This window comes from Oryzias melastigma, linkage group LG9 (assembly GCF_002922805.2).
Source record: "Oryzias melastigma strain HK-1 linkage group LG9, ASM292280v2, whole genome shotgun sequence".
Classification (NCBI taxonomy): Eukaryota; Metazoa; Chordata; class Actinopteri; order Beloniformes; family Adrianichthyidae; genus Oryzias; species Oryzias melastigma.
In genome coordinates this window covers 608326-630047 of record NC_050520.1, presented here as the reverse complement: position 1 = coordinate 630047, position 21722 = coordinate 608326, and the positions used below count along the sequence as shown (strand labels likewise).

Sequence of the window (21722 nt, the reverse complement as noted above, 5' to 3'; positions counted from 1 at the left end):
GACCCCCGCTCCCCCAGACACCCCCCCACCAGACGGGGCCAGACCGGCGGTCTGGAAGTGGATTTATTACTAAAACAGGAAGTGGACTCATGCACAAACAGGAAACAGATTTTTTCAGAATATTAGCGTGTCAGAGCTTGCATGTGGTTTCTGTGCATAATTCTTGCTGCTCCAAACACAACCTCCTCCTTTCATGTGGGGGGGGGGGCACAGCAGGTTGCAGCTGGCTCAAACCACCCCCCCCACCCCCACCAGGAGGTGCAGTCCTTTGATCACTGCTGGTTTCCTCTCAGCCACATGCGGTTTCAGGTTCTAAAGAGGCTCAGCCAGCGTCTCACGTTGACTCTGAGTTCGCCTCACGCTTTAGCTGAAGATCACCTTCAGATTTCTGAAGAAAAACATTTCAAAGCTTCAGTGAGGAAACACGCATCCGGCTGTGGTGGAGAGGGACGCGACAGAGTTCGATTCCCTTCTCAGCGTGAGGGTGACACCAGAGAAACTCCCCCAGCCAAAAGCCCTGTGGGGCCTCCCCTATGGAGCGATATCTCCTGTTGCCATGGCAACAGGGGCGGGACCAGGAGGGGAAGTCAAGATGTAGAATTTCTGACAAAAAACTATTTACAGTTTAAGAATAAAAAAGAAGCAGATTGTCACAAATCGGAATGTACTTTTCTGACAATGAGAATCCCAACAATACTGTGTTACCATGGAAACCTGACAGAGTTTGGGGGGGGGGTCTTTCCGCTAAAGCATGAAGCTTTACAGCGCTACTGTCAAAAGTCTGTTCCAGCTGGTATATTTGTATGAATAGTAACATGAAAGTCTGTAAATAAATCTACAAATACGTCAAAACATCACAAAACATCCTCATTTCAGCTCCTTCTTAAACATCTACAGACGTTTAGGTTTGAAAGTTGCTGGTTCTCTGTGACAGGAAGAGGAAGTCGTCACAGTTGACATAAAGTGACCTAATACCGTCATCAGAGCTGGTCGGTCGCTCACCGCCTGATCAGCTACAGCTGCTTCATCCTGATTGGAGCAGAACTCCTGGAGTCATCATGATGGACCAAAGCTGGAAGTCCAACAGGCTGAATGAAGGCAGAACATCTGCTTTACGGTCCACTAGAACTTCAGGTTCTGCTAAACTGGATCAATGTCTTCCAGTCAGAACTTCCCTCTTCTTCTGAGATGATCGTTGGAGTTTGAAGTTCTTCCAGAGAAGAAACAAATGTTTGGAAACTCTAAAAAAGACTTTGATGTAAAAACAACAAAACTCCGTCTATCAGCTGAAGGACCTTCACCTTTATGAAGTCAAACCATTTTAAAGTGAGAAACTCCTTTTCATCTTCCAGACTCCAGCAGCAACCAGCTCCCAGACTGAAGGCGATAAAGTCAGCTGACATGTATTAATGCTACCATATAAACATCTGAGGATCAGCTGATCCTAAACTCTGAGCTTTGACAGACTAAACCTGTAAACACACCTGTGTGGTCCAAATATGCAAACAAACGTCCTAAAATGTCTAGAGAAACTCCACCAACACGCTGATACCATCATATCCATTTGGTGATATATCGTGATGTATCGCGGTATATCGCGATACTTCATGCGGCGATACTTCGATTTAAAATGCTAACATGGATATCTAGTTAAATATTTATTTACATCTTAGTTTTGTTTTCTACATTTTTTTCTTTTGCTGAAATATACGTTATTGTGGTAATCAGAAAACGTGGAATGTTCCCTTTAAGAAGAAATATTTCTTAGTTCACCAAAATAAAAGCACCATGAATTTGGGGGTAAAAGTAACTTGTGTATGAGATCCAGATGATTAATGATCTGATCCTTAGATAAAATGAGATTCATCTTCTTATTTCTTTTTCTATTTTTTCTGAGTCAAACTCTATAAAAAGTGAAACGGTTGAGTTCGGTCTTTGGATGTATGGTGATCCGTATCACATGGTGAGCCGGGCATCGCGGTATTTATCGCATCACTACTCCAGCAAATACCCCCCCCAGTTGATTATTGAGTCCCAGAGATAAATCCGGACAGCATGTCTGATGTTAGCATCCAGAAAGAACATGCTTGAGGCGCCTCAGTGAAAGGTTTTCAAGGTTCTGTCTGCTGGAAGCTCCAGCTGATCTGAGACAACCGTCTAAACTTTCATTTCCTTCGGTTTGGCCCCGTAAACAGCTGAGGGTCCACAGAGACCCCAGTGACAGGGTCACACTGCTGCTGACGTTCTCAGGACTAACGTTCAGCTAAAGTCCTGGAGGAACCGGTCCCAGGGGGAAACGCCCGTCTGTCCTGACCTCTGATTAGCTGACAAACCTGTCAATCTTGAAGAACAGCTGGCTAGTTAGGCAGGACTTTAAATGTAAAATATTCTAAAGAGGAAACTTCTTTTAGACCAAAAACAGGGAATTCTGCAGTAATAAGATGAAGAGATCTTCAGGATGATCAGAGAAAAATGAGCGTTCTACTGTAGTCAGAAGATCGTCTGGATGTTTCCACGGGTCGAAATTCATATTTTACGATTTACTTTGTGTTTCCTTATTCATCTACAGAATATTTAGGCACATTTTTATTACCATTTTCTAACGTGGCCCCCGGAGAGGGACGTCCGCAGCATTAACAGGTTCTGAGGGGTTCTGCAGCATTAACCGGTTCTGGGGGGTTCTGCAGCATTAACAGGTTCTGAGGGGTTCTGCAGCATTAACCGGTTCTGAAGGGTTCTGCAGCATTAACCGGTTCTGGGGGGTTCTGCAGCATTAACCAGTTCTGAGGGGTTCTGCAGCATTAACCGGTTCTGAAGGGTTCTGCAGCATTAACTAGTTCTGAAGGGTTCTGCAGCACCAACAGGTTCTGAGGGGTTCTGCAGCATTAACTAGTTCTGAAGGGTTCTGCAGCATTAATTAGTTCTGAAGGGTTCTGCAGCACCAACAGGTTCTGAGGGATTCTGTAGCATTAACCGGTTCTGGGAGGTTCTGCAGCAGGGTTCTGTGAATCCAGACTGAGGGTTGGTCCGGCGCCGTCACGTCTGTCCTGCTGGGCTGGAGGCTGAAACCCGACCTCCGTCATGGACGGCTCGTCGGAGTCGTCTGATTCAACGGCGCTGGGTTTCCAGGCGTCTCCGCCCCGAACACGGGCTGTTCTCTGCCGTGGGTCGCTACAGCGGCGCCGAGGAACAAACGTCAGGAAAACAACTCCAGCAAACGCTGCAGCCGAGTCGCTGCTCTGTAATTGGATCGGCTCAGCGCCAAAGTTTGGAAACACAATAAAAGATAAACAAATGTGACAACATGCCGTCACTGCAGGGATTCTGCTGGAAAGAACTCCATGAAAACTCTGATTCTAACAGGTTTTTCTCCACATGGAGAAATGAAGTTTAAACTGGATTTCTTTATTCACATTGATCGGAATCAGATGAAAACATGGTGTTTCAAAAGATAATTGTGACATAGGGGTTAGTACGGCGAGCCACTGGCTCTTAGCTCCGCCCTATTCTGATCATCCACCTGCAGATCGATCCATGAACGTCTTTGTTTTCCTGGTCTGAGCTGAAATCTGGATCAGAACCAGACGGATGGATAGAAACCACATTGCTGCTGGTTTAGTTGCCCAGTTAATGTCAGGTTAGGGGTGTGAGGGAGGGGGGCAGATTACTCTGCATCAACAGCCCCGCCCACAAATCAGAGGTAGATTTCTACTAAACTCCTGCTGCTCTGCAGAAACTAAGTCCTATGGATGGATGGATGATGGATGAATGGATGATGGATGGATGATGGATGGATGGATGGATGGATGATGGATGGATGGATGATGGATGAATGGATGATGGATGGATGGATGGATGGATGGATGGATGGATGGATGGATGGATCCATGATGGATGAATGGATGATGGATGGATGATGGATGGATGGATGGATGATGGATGAATGGATGATGGATGATAGATGGATGAAAGATGGATGATGGATGGATGGGTGGATGATGGATGGATGATGGATGGATGATGGATGAATGATGAATGGATGATGAATGGATGATGGATGGATGATGGATGGATGATGGATGGAAGATGGATGAATGGAGGATGGATGATGGATGATGGATGGATGATGGATGAATGGATGATGGATGGATGATGGATGGATGAAAACGACTTTTCTGGAGGATCCATTATTAAATCTTTCTGTTTTTGTTAAACCAGGAAACAATCTGTTAAAGATCCAGATCAGATGTTGGTTTTCATCTCCAGATATTTCTGGATTTCTCGTTTCTAAAATGCTCAGACGTTTGCATGAGTGTGTTTCCGTCTGTCCTCCATCACTTCTTTGGTCGTCGTGGTTAACCGTCGTAGTCTCAGAGTGTTTCTAGGTTTACAGAAGACCTGCAGCAGCTGCTGAATATCATTTGAAGGTGGAAACGCTGAGTCAGCCTCAGCAACGTCCTCATTTCTCTGCAGGTTCCTTCATTCTGACAGCAGTCCGCTTCTCTTTGTTCAGGTCTCTCTCTCCACCGTCTTTCTGCCGTACAGCAGGAGCTGCTTTTCTACCTGAACAGTTCATTTGATGATTTAAAAATGACAATCTTGAACAAAACGGAGACTCGGACACCAGAGGATCGGAACTCACATTCACTGCAGACTGGTGGGAGCGGGAGTCTCTCTGGGTTCTGGGCTGGTGTCTGTCTGACCGGACCGGACCGGGTCTTCAGGTCACAGACCTTCATCTGGTCTACCAGCAGGAACTTCAGTCCACAGGAGCTTACACGTTGATTACAGCAGCACACGCGTCCAATCAGAGAGCAGGATTCTACACCCTGACCTGGACACAGAGCGCCATCTACAGGCAGCCCCACCAGAAGACTGTCTGCAGACCCTCTCTGGTCCAGTTCTAAATCCTCCATTCACAGACAATAGATCCATGAACATCTTAGTTTTCCTGGTCTGAGCTGGAATCTGGATCAGAACTGGATTGATCTGATATTTCTCTGTTTTTGTTGCTACGCTAATGTTAGCTTGGGGTTGTGAGTGGTAGTAAGGTGGCAGGAGAGAGTGCAAACACAGGCATGATGGGATATCATCAGAGGGCTATGAGTCAACAGTCCCACCCTCAACTCAGAGGTGATTTTCTACTGAACTCCTGCCGCTCTGCAGAAACTATGTCCTAGAAAACAACACAGACTTTGTCTAAAATCTACATAATCCTTCAAAAACCACCAGGAAGCCTTTGGTAGATCAGAACATGGTTGTGGTCGGAGTCTAAATGGTTTCTGAGGCATTTCAGAGACATCTGTCCGCTGGACCCAACAGAGGCAAAGACCATTTGCAGAATGTTGTTGAGGTAGGCGGAGCTAACAGTCAATGTGCCCCTCCTACTTCAGCATTCACTCATGCGAGTCGTCTGTGCTTCAGGCCTGGTTTAAGATCATGACACAGGGACACTTCTCCACATCTGTGAAGATAAGCTCCTCCCACATCTGTTTTGAGGAGCTCCTCCCACATCTGTGAAGATAAGCTCCTCCCACATCTTTTGACACCCCAATCACTATGAAGTGGTTTATATGAAATCTGCCAACCAAACGTTTTGGATGTTGAACATGGAGCCACCAGGATCCGCCTACTTTTCTTGAGGCATCTGATTGGTCAGTTTTGAACTTGAACTACAGAAAACATCTTTAAAAAACAGATCACAGATTAATGTCCATAGAGGTCTGTGGGATTTACAGGAACTTCCTGTTTGGAACACCAGGGGGGTGAGGTCCTTCTGTGCAGTTCTCTATATACAGTCAATGCATGTAATACATCACAACCAGGTAAAAGCCCCGCCTCCCAAAAGCTGCTGCAAGCCCCACCCAAACCCTCAACCCCTCCCCCCACACTCTTCTGTTGTTTCTAGCAGGAGAAAAAGGACGATTTCCTTTGGATTCTTTAGCTTTTCCAACATGATTCACAGGAACACGGATATGATTCATGAGGGTCCGAAATGACCCCCCCCTCCCCCCCGTCTCAGAGACGTGCACGTGTCACGTGGAAACCTCTCCTACCTGCAGATTTGAGATTCTTTTTAGGTTTCCTCACATCCGTTAAACAGATCCAGAGTCTGCAGAGGATTCTTTAAGGAGGAATGTTTTATTCTCCCCTCGTCAGATTCCTGCAGGAGGACGTTTCATCCGGATGCGGATAAAGATCCGTAACAAATCGGGGTTTTTTTTGGGAGGCCGGAGGATTACGAGGCAGTCTCTCCATCCAGATAAGTCAGAGCAGATTATTTTAAGTTGGACTGGAGGAGCCTCATTTCCATTCCTCTCTCGCTGAGGACAGCACGCCGTTATCGGAGCGCTGCCTCAAGGTCCCACTTGGATGTAAATGCAGACTTTAGGAAGCGGTGTGGATCATTTCACTCACTGAGGCTGCGAGCAGTCCTGCAGGTTACACATCCGCCGGATGGGCTTCGGCTTCTTGTTGGCGTCGCAGAAACCGCGGTGAACCATTTTGGTGTCTCCCTTCTTCCGACATCCGTACTTCGTCTGCTGGAAGCCTGAGGAGGACGGAGACGCAGGAGGTTAATGCACCAGAGAAACATCACGTCTGACCTTTGACCTCTCTGCTCTTCTTCTTCATCCCGTTTCCCTTCAGTCTGCAGGTTCATGAGTCTAAATCAGGGATAGGTAACCCCCGGGCCTCGAGTGCCACCTTCCTGCATGTTTTCCAACGTTCCTGCTCTGGGATGTTCTCATTGGCTGGACACACCTGAACCAGGTAATCAGTCATGAGTGACAGCCGGTTCTGTTTGTGGTCAGAAGTTGGTTTGGAGTCGTTTCACGTTTAGTTTACTGTTGTTTCAATGTTTTCATGACACCAGGACGGTTGGTTTGGTTAAAGTGGTTTTCTTCCTGGGCGGGGCCAAAGAAGGTGGAGCATGTGAATGTGTCAGAGGGGGAGGAGCAAACATCAGCTGTGCAGCAGGTGTGGTTTTAGGGCGTCTCCCTCCTCTGTAAACCCGGTCACTTTCACGTTCTTTAAAAGCAGAATTTAGATTCAAACTTCAGACCATCAGTCCTTCAGATTCTCTAAAGATTCTAAAGAACTTCCTGATTCTTGAGCTGCTGCATTAAAGTCAGAGAAAACGACTGTATTGACCCAAATGTCAGTAAAGTAGCTCTGCACTTCAGGTCTGCCAGAATGTGTTTGTAGAAACAGCAGTAGCAGTGATTTAGGAGAAGTTGTTTCAAACTGGTTGCCTAGCAACGCAGAGAAACCCGTTTAAAATTGGAGGAAAATTGTTGCAGTGCTTCATCATCTGTGGAGAAGCCAAAACAGAAGACCCACTGCAGAACCGAACAGAACCACAGTCCATCTGCTTTAGTGAGGCCAGCTGGGGGGGGGTCTCTGTGGAGGCTGTCAGTCTGTCACTCATCATCACCAGAATAACTGTCCTGTTTTCTGAACAGAGACGTTCAGGATTCTTCTGTCTGCAGAAACCAGAGCCTCAAAAATCCATCAGAATCCTTACCTCACTGTCAGCTTAAAATCAGCCAAAAACATGAAGAGGACATGTCACTTCAAGTCTGCTTCATGTCTGCTTTAAGTCGTTTCATGTCAGCTTCAAGTCTGCTTCATGTCTGTTTCATGTCAGCTTCAAGTCTGCTTCACGTCTGCTTCATGTCTGCTTCATGTCACTTCAAGTCTGCTTCATGTCTGCTTCTTATCGCCTTCATGTCACTTCAAGTCTGCTTCATGTCTGCTTCAAGTCTGCCTCATGTCTGCTTCATGTCACTTCAAGTCTGTTTCACGTCTGCTTCATGTCTGCTTCATGTCTGCTTCTTATCGCCTTCATGTCACTTCAAGTCTGCTTCATGTCTGCTTCACGTCGCTTCATGTCGTTTCATGTCTGCTTCACGTTGTACTTCATGTCACTTCAAGTCGCTTCATGTCTGCTTTATATCAGCTTCACGTCGCTTCATGTCGTTTCACGTCAGCTTCATGTCAGCTTCACGTCTGCTTCATGTCACTTCAAGTCTGCTTCATGTCTGCTTCATGTCTGCTTCATGTCACTTCAAGTCTGCTTCATGTCTGCTTCATGTCGTTTCATGTCAGCTTCATGTCTGCTTCATGTCACTTCATGTCTGCTTCAAGTCTGTTTCATGTCTGCTTCATGTCACTTCATCTCTGCTTCACGTCAGCTTCATGTCTGCTTTATATCAGCTTCACGTCGCTTCATGTCGTTTCACGTCAGCTTCATGTCTGCTTTATATCAGCTTCACGTCAGCTTCATGTCACTTCAAGTCGCTTCATGTCTGCTTTATATCAGCTTCAAGTCGCTTCATGTCTGCTTTATATCAGCTTCACGTCAGCTTCATGTCACTTCAAGTCGCTTCATGTCTGTTTCATGTCTGCTTCACGTCGCTTCATGTCGTTTCACGTCAGCTTCATGTCTGCTTCATGTCACTTCAAGTCGCTTCATGTCTGTTTCATGTCTGCTTCACGTCGCTTCATGTCGTTTCACGTCAGCTTCATGTCACTTCACGTCGTTTCACGTCAGCTTCAAGTCGCTTCATGTCGTTTCACGTCAGCTTCATGTCTGCTTCGTCCTGGCCGGTCCTTGCATCCAGGTCCTCCAGTCACTCCTGATAACGGACACCTCCTCGAGCTTTATTCCTTTCATAACGCTCTGATCATTCATTCATCTTCTTGTCCGCTTCGTCCCTTTCGGGTCGCGGGGGCGCCGGAGCCTATCCCGGCTGCTGACGGGTGAAGGCGGAGTTTACCCTGGACAGGTCGCGGGCGCTCTGATCCTCAGAATTCAAAGGATTCTCTCTGGAATCAGTTCCTCAGATTTGGACCTTTCCGGGCTTCACTGCATTTTTCTCTTTACATTTAATTATGAACTTAATTTCTTTGGTTCATAGGCAAACATGTTTACTTTTTTAAACCGATCTCAAGAGCGAACAAGACGACGAGTGTGGAACCAAAGCCCAGAAGAACTTTGGGGTCTCCGTCTGTGGCGGTCTCTCACCTCCAGAGCAGGGCTTGGAGCACGGCGACCAGTTCTTCAGAGCCCACTCATAGGTCTCCTCCTGGATCACGTTGTTGTTGTTGACTGGAACCGAGTCTTCGTGGATGATGTACTTGTACATTAAGGTGGAGCGAGTCTCGTTGTCCTTCGGGATGATCTACAAACCAGAACAGAGGATCAAAGGTCTGCAGTGAGGAAAGCTTTGGAGCAAACTGTCTGTTCAAACTCTTCACTGGAAACACAAAACGACGCGACTGTTTGTCTTCTACAGATGATCAATATTTGAGCTTCAAAAAGGAAAATTCAAACTTTTTATTGTGATGAAAAAACATGAACGATCCCCATAAATGTAGAATCCAGTTTTATAGCATAATATCCTCTGTGTATTCAAAGGTCAGACTGTAGTGAAGTTTGTGTAACATTGACTATTATTAGAATCTCCTGCTGAACTCAAACAGACCCTGAAGTGACAGAAATGATTATAAATATTTATTGTTCTGTTTTACTTGATCTGAAATTCCACATGTTTGGTCTGGAAGAGGCTGGTTTCTAGAAGCTTCTGTGTTCGGACTAGAATAATATGATGATGATGATGATGAACATGCTGGTCCTGACTCAGAAAAACCTGCATCCTGTGTCAGACTCCAGGTGGTTTTGAGATGAAGAACCGCTTTCTTGTGCCTCCAAAGGACCGTGGACGGTTATGAAACTCTAAAATCCATTTCACAAATGTCATGCAGAGCGCAGTGTAAATAAGCTGCAGCTGGTTTCCTGCAGGAATGGATGTTATCAGACATATTCTCTGCTGCAAACTGCTGTCAGAAGGTGGATTACAACTTTCCTCCTCAAATGTTATCAGAGAAACTGCAGACTGAGGCTCAAACTAAAGCAGATAACCTGATTTTAATTAAAATCAGTCTCATCCTAAAGGGAGAACATTTGGTTTGGTGATTCAAATGCCTGAAGTTCACGACTTGAGGTTAATCTGCATCACATCTCCATGATTCAGCTTTTATCTCTCAGCTTTAGCTAAATGAACTGTGAATATCTGGAAGGTCTGCAGGAGCGTCCGTTCTCGTCTCTGGGCTCCTCTGAGGACGTTCTGCCTGCAGCTCCTCCCAGAAGATTTCTCCTCATCTGTTGTGAAACTGTTTGCTGTTGGATTCAGATTTTTCAGTCAGTCAATAAAGCAGTAATTTGTGTGTGAGGCGGAGTTTAGAGAGGATTCTGTCGGCAGTCAGAGTGAAGCCCCAGAGGAACGCTGATGGATAATGCGACCACAAACAAGATCATCTGAGAGTTTGTGTGCATTGATATTGTCGACAGAGTGAGCCGTCTTTGCCAATAAAATAACTCAAATCAATTTAAACTTTGGATCAAATGTCAGAAACATTTTAAAACGCATCAATAATCCTGCCAGTGGCTACATTGAACTTTCTTTATATTTGTTTGTGGAAATAAATCTTTTCCAGGATACGATCCTCAGGGTCTCTCTGGACCCAGATTGTTTGTGTTGACACAGTCCTCAAAGGTGGTCTACGTAGACCTCAATCCTCAGGGTCTCTCTGGACCCAGTTTGTTTGTGTTGACGCAGTCCTCAAAGGTGGTCTACGTAGACCTCATCAGTTCACCACTCTCTGGACCCAGTGTGCTTGTGTTGACACAGTCCTCAAAGGTGGTCTACGTAGACCTCAATCCTCAGGGTCTCTCTGGACCCAGTGTGTTTGTGCTGACGCAGTCCTCAAAGGTGGTCTACGTAGACCTCAATCCTCAGGGTCTCTCTGGACCCAGTGTGCTTGTGTTGACCCAGTCCTCAAAGGTGGTCTACGTAGACCTCATCAGTTCACCAGATGACCACAAGGTGGTGTATTATTATGGGTTTTGATGAAGTAGAAAATCCTTTAGGTGTCGAACTCCAGGCCTCGAGGGCCGACGTCCTGCTGGTTTTCCAGAAACCCTGCTCTATCTGCTGCTGATTACCTGGATCAGGTGTGTTTGGTCAATAAGGAGATTGGTTGGAAAACATGCAGGACACCGGCCCTCGAGGCCTGGAGTTTGACACCTGTGCTTTAGACCTCGGGTGAAGGCAAAGACAAGTTTCTGGGATGCTGAAGACTCCAGAGGTGATGAAGACCTCCAGATCGGCCGCTCTTCGAGGACCTGGTTCAAGTCTCCACGAGATCGCATCACCAGAACAGGGAATTGATTTTTTTATTTTTTATTTTAGTGGTCGACTCATGAAATCAGCAGTTTGGGAGTAAACCTGTGACTTTGTGGGTTTTGAAGAGCATGTTCTGGTTAGTTTTTGTCCCACATTTGAGACTCACGTTCAGGTACTGACCAGGAGAGAAAAGAGTTTACAGTAAGTGTCCCATCACCGAGGACAGAGGATCTCTCACCAGAACCACCACGGGCTCATGCAGCGGCCCGTCAGTGTGCAGCGTTTCCACGTCTCCCTCGACCATGTAGTGCCACTCCACCCCCAGGTCGATGAAGCTCCTCGTCTTCATGTCCTCGCTCTTCCCGTTCAGGATGTAATGGCCGGTCGCCTGGTTCTTGACGGCTGGAATCAGTCATAGTTTGGACTCAGACCTCATCAGAAACTTCTGCGTTCTTCTGGGCGAAGATCCAAAAGAGTTTTTATGAAAATGAGAGAAAACTGAAACTGATTTTAGGATCTTTGGCTGCATCTTCTCAGAGTTAGAAGAACTTTGAACTGTTTCCCATCACAGCGTCCGTTTGGTTTGTTTACAGGTGAACTCTGGTGGAGTCCAGTACAGTGTGAGTGAAAACAGCTGAACTACAGCCCAAAGAGTGGAGGTGACGTCTCTGAAGGTCGTGGAACTAGGTAAAGGTATAAACCAGGTTTTGGTTTCAGACTGAGTCAGCCGTGGTGAACGCTCCTCCACGGCGCTCGGAGGTCTTTCATCAGAGTGACAGAAACATGGAGCCGTCTCTCTGTCGCCTCTGGACTCCTTCAAGGACTCCATCAGAGCTCATTTCTTCCTCTGATGATGTACATCTTAAACTTTAGTTTGAAACTAGTAATCTCTAATGGAATGAATAATAAATCAAATGGTGACTGAAAAGAAAAAAAACATTTTTTATTCATTAAAAGTTAAACTCTTGAAGTCCATGTGGTTCCCAATAAAAGCATTAGCTTCAAACAGCAGAACTACACCAGTGAAGTCTGACTGCAGCAGTAAAGAAACATAAAAATGGGTTTCATGAGATGGTTCACTGCGGCCCCACAGGGTCTGAGGTCACGGCTCAGCTCCACAGCCCACATGGCCTGATGGGATACCGTGAGACTGAGGTCCACAACACAAAACCTTCTTTTGGAAAGAAAAAAACAACATTTGTTGTGTCTTTCTGTGATGAATAATATGTGATAACTTCTGTCATGAACAGTTCTATGTTTAATAATTCTATAGTTGGTAATCTATGGTTAACAATTCTATGAGTGACATTTCTATGATAAATAATTATATGGTTAACAATCAAATGGTTGAATAATTCTGTTTAATATTTCCATGGTCTGATATAAATAGTTCTAGATTTCTATGGTTAATAATTCCATTATTGATAATTATCTGAGGAATAGTTTAAAAATGATTTATACTTCTATGGTTCATATTTCTATGATGAATAATTCTGTAATAAATAATTATGATTGACATTTCTATGGTCAGTAAATCATCTTTAATTCTAATAAATGTCGTATTTTTCATCAGATTGAAACTCCTCCTCCAGAAGTTCGGAGCGTTTCCGTCTTTTCTGGAATCAAATTTCCAGATTCTCCTTTGAGTTTTAGTTAGTCTGGATCCTCACATTTCTGTACCAGACTCCGTGTGGAGAACGACGGTTCATCGTGGGAGAGTCGACTCGAGGACAGCTGTGATGATGAAACCGTTGTTCTACCTGAGAAGGTGAGAGTATTGATGGACGCTCGCCGCAGACGTTCATCATCTCATCCACCGTCAGAGGAAATCGATGCTGACGGGAAGACGGACGAGCAGAACGTCTGCAGAGGCGGAGCAGCAGATCCACAGATGTAGTTAAAGCAGATCAGAAATGATCCATCAGCAGTTTCATTTACAGGAAATCAAACTGACAGCAGGGATGGATTTGGGTTCCAGAACTCCTTCAGAACACCGAGCTCACAGCTTCACTAAAGGAGTTTGGACCGCTCCAGTTTAACCTACAGTTCCAGCTCCGTCTCAGAGGACGCTGAGACACGTTCGGATCCCTCCGGATCTGGATTACCGGATCAGACAGCCGATCTGCTTCTGAAGGATCTATTTCTGTTTTGAAGCGACGTGTTTATGAATGGAATGTGCCAAGAGAGCAGAACTGATCCTCACTCCAAACATGAATCTTCTCCTAGCAAAAGACGAGCGGCAGATGAAGAGTTCTGGTTCTGAACAAAGTTCTGGTTCTGTCAATCTGAGCTCAGAATCTCTCAGGAATTCTCTGGTTCTCCTCGTGATCTCTCTGACTTCGTCATGTTTTCTGGGTTTCAGTAGAACCAGAACCAGAAGAACTTGTCAGCTGTGACTCGAAACAGCAGATGGAGGAGACAGAGAGAGCAGAGGATTGTGGGAAAAAAGAACTGCAGCTCCAACATTTGACTTTGATGGATTCAGATTATCTGTAGATCAGGATTATATGTGGGACAATCTCAGACTGAACTTGGTAACTCTGAAGGTCCAAATCTAAATCAGATGCAGAAAAACTGAACCAGACCGCCACAGTGAGAGTCAGAACTGGATCTTAGAGCTCTAATTCTGCTGGTTCTGATGTCAGAGGCTGAACAGAACATCAGCTCAGCTCTTATCAAACCACTATTACAGCGGAGGTCTCTGAAAGGTCATCTGCTCCGCTGTTACAGAGGAGCCTCTCCAGGATCCCTTTGTTCTGCTCCTTAAAAGACAAACGGGTCAGAACCGCCGAGAGCAGAGAAGACAGACTTTGAATCCTAACGAGCAGACAGCAAACCCAAACAGGATTCCAGCTGCAGCAGAATCTTCAGGAGTCTTTGTTATGGACACTATGAAACGGAAAGTCCAGAGGCAGCTTTGACTTTAACTTTAACATTAGCTTTAACTTTAGCTTTAGCATTAACATTAGCATTAACATTAGCATTAGCTTTAACATTAGATTTAACATTAGATTTAACGTTAGCATTAGCTTTGACTTTAGCTTTAGCATTAACATTAGCATTAACATTAGCATTAACATTAGCTTTAACATTAGCATTAGCTTTGACTTTAGCTTTAACATTAGCTTCAACTTTAGCTTTAGCATTAGCTTTAACATTAGTTTTAACTTTAGCTTTAGCTTTAACATTAGCATTAACATTAGCATTAGCTTTAACATTAGATTTAACATTAGATTTAACATTAGCATTAGCTTTGACTGTAGCTTTAGCATTAACATTAGCATTAACATTAGCATTAACATTAGCATTAACATTAGCATTAACATTAGCATTAGCTTTAACATTAGATTTAGCATTAGCTTTAACATTAGCATTAGCTTTAACATTAGCATTAGCATTAGCATTAACATTCGCATTAGCTTTAACATTTGCTTTAACATTAGCATTAGCTTTGACTTTAGCTTTAACATTAGCATTAGCATTAACATTAGCAATAACATTAGCATTAGTTTTAACATTAGCATTAGCTTTAGCATTTACATTAGCTTTAGAATTTAGCTTTTAATGGCCCTACCATGAAAATTCTCCTTTCTGAGGTTTTAAATCCATTCTACTGTTCATTCCTCTCTATAAAGAACCCCAAAGTGGTTTTTTGATCCGTTCATAAATTTAAGAGTAATCCTGTGAAAACCTGCCTGTCTGCAGCAGCCCCTCCCATACCCACGAAAACGAGCGGTTGGAAACGTGCTGATGTAAGATCGATGCCAACAGCTCCCTCCAGGAAGAGTCTGTGCTGCAAGCTCCGCCCCCCTGGTTTACAAAACCTTCAATTTATCCTCTTACCAGATAATCAGCAAAAAAAACTTTCATTTTAGATGCAGAATACCGTATGTGTTCCAGTTGTGTCCTGTCTTCAATAAATTCCAGCTCAAACAGGAGTTTGATGCTTTAATCTCATCGCTCCTTTAATAGAGTTTTTGCTTCAGAGTGAAAACAGCTGAACGTTTAGAAATTCTACTGAGATTTACTGAACTACTTTATATAATTATTGTAATCTGATTCTTAAAGTCAACATTAAAATATTTCTACATTTTCAGTCCAGATCATTGATGCATTGATCATTAATGGTAAAAACTCAGCTTTAATATTGAATGTTAGGTTGTTCACGGTGCTGTAAATCACAGCAGCATCACGTTTTCTCTTAACGACCGAACGACAAATGAAACACAAGAAACTTTGATTTCTCTGAATCTGCAGGAACTTTCAGTAAGAGCTGAAACTCTGTTTACAATATTAACATTAAAAGTGTTGATGTTTGATCAGAAATCTGACCCAAATGATGGAGAACGGGTTGTTATCTCTGACAGCATAAACGGTGATTTTCCAGCTTCTCCTGGTTCTCTTTTATGTTCCGTCTGCGAGTGAGCAGATCACTCTCCTCATTTCAGGACCGTTACCTTCAAAGCCGCGTCCTCGCACTCTAGACCGCACATTTTACTCTGCTTGAAGTTTTTTACATTAGCAGAAATCATCTCACTTTAAGCCTTTAACCAAACAGGAGACGGGAAGAGAAGAGGAAGGACTTTCTCTGTTTCTGTCTGTTTTACATCCAGATTCTCTTTTCTGAGCTGAAGCTCATTTCCAACAAAAGAAGACTAAACGACATGGAAGGAAGCAGAATCAGAACATAATGAAAACAAGTCTTTTTTAGGAAAACTTCACGCTGACTCTGTCATCAACTATATCAGTGGACCCAAATATTTCATGATTCATAAATAAATTCTGTTTTTCACTGAATGAATTCTACAGTAAAAACAGCTCAAACAATCAAGTTTCAATCAAACCAAGTGTTTGATTTATGAAAAGTCAACACCAACTTCAGCCTCATCGGACGTATAGATAAAGCTTAAAAATAAAATGATCAAAAGTTCAGATCACAAATTGATATTTTCTAAACACAAACGTTTATCTGAAGTCTGCAGCTTCATTAGCAACATCCTCGAGGCATTAGAGTCCACACTTTGTGGAAACAATGGAACCGTGTGAAGGTCCGTGTGGAGTGGACTCAGAGGTCTGGCTCCCTACGCTAACCAGCCGCCTGGAGGACGGCGTAGCGGGCTAACGAGCTACCCAGCAGACGGCGTAGCGAGCTAACGAGCTACCCAGCAGACGGCGTAGAGAGCTTCATACTACTGATCCAGACTACTGAGTCCCCTCTCAAACCAGGGTGGGCACCAGGTGGGTCCACCATGGATCCCGCAGACAAACCCGCCTGGTGCCCACCAACTCAGCCCAAAGGTGAACCATATGGGGCCCACATTGAAATGTTCACTGGATTATAACCATAAAGGGGCGGCTGTGGTGTAGAGGCAGAGCTGTCAACCTCTGATTGGAGAATCACAAGTTCAATTCCTTAACAGAAGATGCTGCACGAGTGTTGAAGTGTCTTTGAGTAAAACACTGAACCCTAGAGGTCAGCCGCGTTCTGACTGTAGTTCTGTCTGTGGTTCTGATTGTGGTTCTGTCTGTAGTTCTGACTGTAGTTCTGACTGTGGTTCTGTCTGTGGTTCTGATTGTGGTTCTGTCTGTGGTTCTGACTGTGGTTCTGTCTGTGGTTCTGACTGTGGTTCTGTCTGTGGTTCTGATTGTGGTTCTGTCTGTGGTTCTGACTGTGGTTCTGATTGTGGTTCTGTCTGTGGTTCTGTCTGTGGTTCTGACTGTAGTTCTGACTGTGGTTCTGACTGTAGTTCTGTCTGTGGTTCTGATTGTGGTTCTGACTGTGGTTCTGTCTGTGGTTCTGATTGTGGTTCTGACTGTGGTTCTGACTGTAGTTCTGACTGTAGTTCTCACTGTCATTCTGATTGTGGTTCTGACTGTGGTTCTGACTGTAGTTCTGTCTGTGGTTCTGATTGTGGTTCTGATTGTGGTTCTGCATGTTTCCATCAGCTCAGGTTGGACTCTGGGTCCAGTCTGACACTACGCGTCTGCAGAGATCTGGGTCTGACTGAAGGACGAGGGCGGTCCGGTTCTGTTCTGTCCGAAGCTCTCTGGTGTTTCATGAGGACCGTCAGAAGAGCTCCGTCTCCTTGAACATCAGTCGCTGGTTTTTCCCTCCGTCCTGCTGATCCTCAGCTGCTGATAATCTGATCTGATTCATTAAACTGTTTCTGTCAATCGGAATAAATGTTCCTGAAACCAGAACCTCCTTTCCTCACTCCATTGGATAATGAATGACTCGTGAGTGACGTGAGTGTGTGGCGTCCTCTGAGCTCGCCGCAGAAGGTCGACTTACCCACCAGGTGCAGGCCGGTCTCCAGCTCCTGGACCAGCACATGTCTAGCTCCAGGAGGAACCAGAAACATCTTAAGGAAACCTTTGGCAGGTTTGCAGCAGGGATAGCCGAAGCAGGCGGGTTAGGAGAGACGAGACAGAGACAGGAGTTCAGAGGGTTAGAATCCTCGGACGGTCTGCGGTGGTGGACGTCCATCAGACTGCAGACGTTCTTTGCTCTAAGAAGGTCCACAGACGGGCTGCAGAGGGAGCAGGTCAGAGAGGCTCATTCATGTCTGCACCTTCATCTGCTGCAATGAAGATATGAATGAGCTCAGCCTCAAACTACAGACCAGCAAAGACACGTCTGCCAGGAGCGTCCACCACCTGCAAACCCGCGTCACTCACCCATCACATTCCTAGAATCCTCAGTTTCATTCAAAAACACATTTCGAGCTCCTTTGGGTAAAGAGAAGGCTCCTCTGGTCTTCCCTTTAAAAGAGGAGAAATCCGTTAGCGAGTGGTTCTCTGTTCCCAGAACTCTGGTTCCTGTGTCACAGATGAACCGGCTGGCCTTTCTGAGCAGGACCAGGAAAGAGTCATCAACATAGAGTGAAACGTAGCGCTGGGTTCACACTGGACACAAAGGCTCCAAACACAAACAGGTGATTATTTATGGGCTGAAAGAGTCCATTTAAAGCTACAGTACTGTGGATGTTCAGACAACAGTAGTCATGTTACGACGGAGTATTACAGCCAGCGTACAAACCTTATTCAAATTACAACTTTGAATCTCCTAAATTTACAAGATAAAAAGCAATGAATTAACGTGAACGACAGTAAAAAATGAACGAGAATAGAACCAAAGTTATCTGTTTATTGGAGCCGTTCTTAGAGACGAACGACATGGAGCATCTGCTTGTAGATGTAGAAGATTTACAGTCTTCTTTGTAAAGTTTGGTTTGTAAACGGTCTCTAATACTCTGTCGTACGAAAGAGTAAAAATATTTGTTTTCAGAAGAGAGACCTAACAAGACAGGACGATGTCTGAACCCCCAAAACGCCTCAACCCCAAAGACTGAAGTTCTGGATTAGATTTGAATAGAAATCAGAAACAAGCTCACGACTTTTGTCTTTTAAATGTGACGTTTTGGAAATATAAACCTAATAAATCTGAACATGTTATCAAAACTATGAACGTGTTCTGAAGATGAAAACTAAAAAAATAAATGTCCATTCAGTTTTTAAGCTGACAAATCATTCAAATGCAATGCATTCTGGTCTATATTTGCTCTCAATGCATTCTGGTCTATATTTGCTCTCAATGCATTCTGGTCTATGTTTGCTCTCAATGCATTCTGGTCTATATTTGCTCTCAATGCATTCTGGTCTATATTTGCTCTCAATGCATTCTGGTCTATATTTGCTCTCAATGCATGCCGGTTGACTTGTGGGAAACGTCCAGCTCACTGGATTTTTGAATTGTAGATTCAGACAGTTGTAGAGAAACGACCCGAAGAGTTCTACGAGTCGTGAAGGAATTCAGACACGAGTCACGTTTTCAGAGCTGCACTCGCTAAGAATGCTAATGCTAACCTAGCTAGCATGTGGAGAAGCTGAGAACTGCAGCTGAAGGTTTCTCCATAACCTTTGGGGGGGTTCGCTGACGGTTTGGATCAGGAGTCGATGCAGGAAGACTGAACCATGACGTCTTCAAAGGCTTTGTCACGAAGAGCTTTAACCCTTTAACACCTGAGGCGCTGCCGCTTGAGCACAAAATCTGCAACATTCTGTAACGTTGAGACGCTTTTCTCCTTCACAATCTGCTGGAATTATCCTGTTACCCAGGGGTCCCCAAACTACGGCCCGCGGGCCGGATCCAGCCCTCCTCCACATTTGACCCCGCCCCCAAACTGTTTTGACTAAATAAGAGATTTTTCCAGTTTTTTAGGCTAATTTGGCATTTAGCTCATATTTCAGCTACATGCTAGCTGTTTTGGCTAATTAATTTTTTCGGTTAATTTGGCACTTCGTTAATATCTTAGCTAGCTATCAGCTTCAGTGTTTTAGCTAACAATTTCAGTATTTTCAGCTATTTATCTATCGCAGCTCATGCTATATTTCTAGTTTTAAAAGTGTTTTTGTATTATGTTTCGGTGAAGATTACAGAAATGACTTGTTTAAATTTTGACTTTGTGGTTTTCTGGAAAAACCACAAACCTTCACGTTTAGGCTCTGACTGACTTTTTCGGCGATACAGTTTTTCTGTTAGCCAACAAACTGACCTCGGCCCCCATCGGAGAAGAAAACAGGTTTGGGGACCCCTGCTGTAGTTGTAGTAAATCAGAGAAGATAAACACTGGAGCTCCGGTGTTGAAGCTCTAAGGTCAGTAAGCTAACCGTCAGCGTTCAGCCGCTGAGCCTCACCAACGACTCAGGACAGCAGGAGTTTTCTGCAGCTTTGACGGGCAGGAGGGCTCCGAGGAAGCCGCCGTTCTCCTGATCTGATTAAGAATTCTGCAGAAACTCAGGTCGGGACTTCCACACGAACGTCTGGATGAACTCTGGAGGAGATCCCCCCCAGGGCAGCCAATTTAAGGCTGCTCCCAGCTCAGCTCAAATGAAGGTTTTATTTGGGTTTTTCTGCCTCTAAAGCATTAGTGGAGAAAGTTCTTTAATTGGCCCGTTAGGTGCAGCGCCTCGGACTGGAGCAAACATCAGTACACTCGGCTGAACATCCCTCCGCTAACTGCTGCTACTTTAACAAAACCTTTTCATTTCGGCTGGAAGAGGACTCGGCCAGGCGTGACCTGAGAGGCACCAACCATCAGAGAGAGAGAAACACTAAAGAGCAGCTCTACTGCTTCTCTACTGCATCTTCTGCACTAAAAGCTTCAGGCAGCGAGGAGGCGATGGCAGCGATACTTGCATGGTGTCTTCTCCAGCAAGGGGCTTTCGCTCTGGGCTCTCTTGCTTAACTGCTTTCCTGTTAGGAGTCGAGCGGAACAGAGTCAGAGTTTTCCTCTCAGGTACAACAAAGAGCATCTGTGAATGGAGGCGCAGGTCTGTGTGAAGGTCACCAGCAGACCCTTCAGATGAAGAACGGCGGGCTGGAGGACGCCGCGCTCTGCTCCTTCATGAATGCTCCAGATTCAGTGAGACGCGTCTCATTCACTGAGGCCTGAATACAGCAGGTCGCAGAAAACCCAGAAAAATGGGATTTAAGCCCAATTTTAATTAAAAATAGCTGAACACAACAGAACAGAGGACGTAATCATTTCCATGAAGGACTGCAGCTGGAAAACAGAAAATCGAGCCGTGAGGACGTTCAGACGCTCGGCGGCTCGTCTGTGTGGTGGAAAAAGACCTCGGAGTGAGACTCAAACTCCATTTCCTTTGATTATCCTGAGAACATTTTACAGTCGGAGGAACACGGATTGTTTCTCTTGTTCTGAATTTGATCCAGCTCGTGACTTCCTGTTTGAAGCTGGACTAAAAACAAAAGTATCTGGAACCACTAGGGGGCATCTGACACAATCAGGGTCTCTTCCTGTAGAACAGAGGGGTCAAACTCCAGCCCTCGAGGGCCGACGTCCTGCTGGTCTTCCAGAAATCCCGCCTTATCTGCTGCTGATTACCTGGATCAGGTGTGTTCAGCCAATAAGAAGCCTCTATAGGAGGTTGGTTGGAAAACATGTAGGACAGCGGCCCTCGAGGGCTGGAGTTCAACAAGACGAGTCTACAACATCAGAAACTCCAGACGACATTTCAGCTCCATGAGCTTCAGATTCTGGTGAAAACCAGAACATGTCTGGACGGACGTTGATGCGCCGGTCCATCCAGTCACCCGACTTGACTGAATCTTTCCTCTTTCCAGCAGCAGATCTATGGTATGTGGATCTGTGCTATCATGATCTGAGAGATCAGACTTTCATTTGATCCTTTAAGTGTAATCAATGTCTTCAGAGTGTGTTTCATCAGACGTCTTCATCGTCCCCGCCCACCTTTGATTCTGTGGATCAGCTCTCCAAACACAAACAGGAGCACGCCACGGCGCCTGAGCACGCCGCCGCCGGCCGCGCTCCGTGTTTGCAGGGCGTTCGCTGCTCATCACCACAGATTTGTGTTCGTGTTGGAGGTAATTAAAGAGATTCACAGAGCGGCTGGAAATAAAAACAGCTGTAACAGCTTCCACTCATGGACCAATCAGCAGAGGCCGCTCGGCGCTCGTCCTCGTCCAATCACAGGACCCCCCCCCCCCCC

General features: G+C 45.1%; 1 protein-coding gene across 1 annotated transcript in view; it reads right to left on the bottom strand.

Annotated features, from left to right (window-relative positions):
* The window catches only part of adamts3 (ADAM metallopeptidase with thrombospondin type 1 motif, 3), a 49318-nt gene that overhangs the window by 6841 nt on the left and 20755 nt on the right, over window positions 1-21722 (bottom strand). The window contains exons 11-15 of the mRNA XM_024258114.2: window positions 17868-17951; window positions 17482-17562; window positions 11428-11591; window positions 9029-9185; window positions 6418-6550 (exon numbers count right to left, since the gene is read on the bottom strand). Coding sequence (XP_024113882.2) covers window positions 6418-6550; window positions 9029-9185; window positions 11428-11591; window positions 17482-17562; window positions 17868-17951 — 619 coding nt within the window. The remainder of the gene's footprint in view (window positions 1-6417; window positions 6551-9028; window positions 9186-11427; window positions 11592-17481; window positions 17563-17867; window positions 17952-21722) is intronic.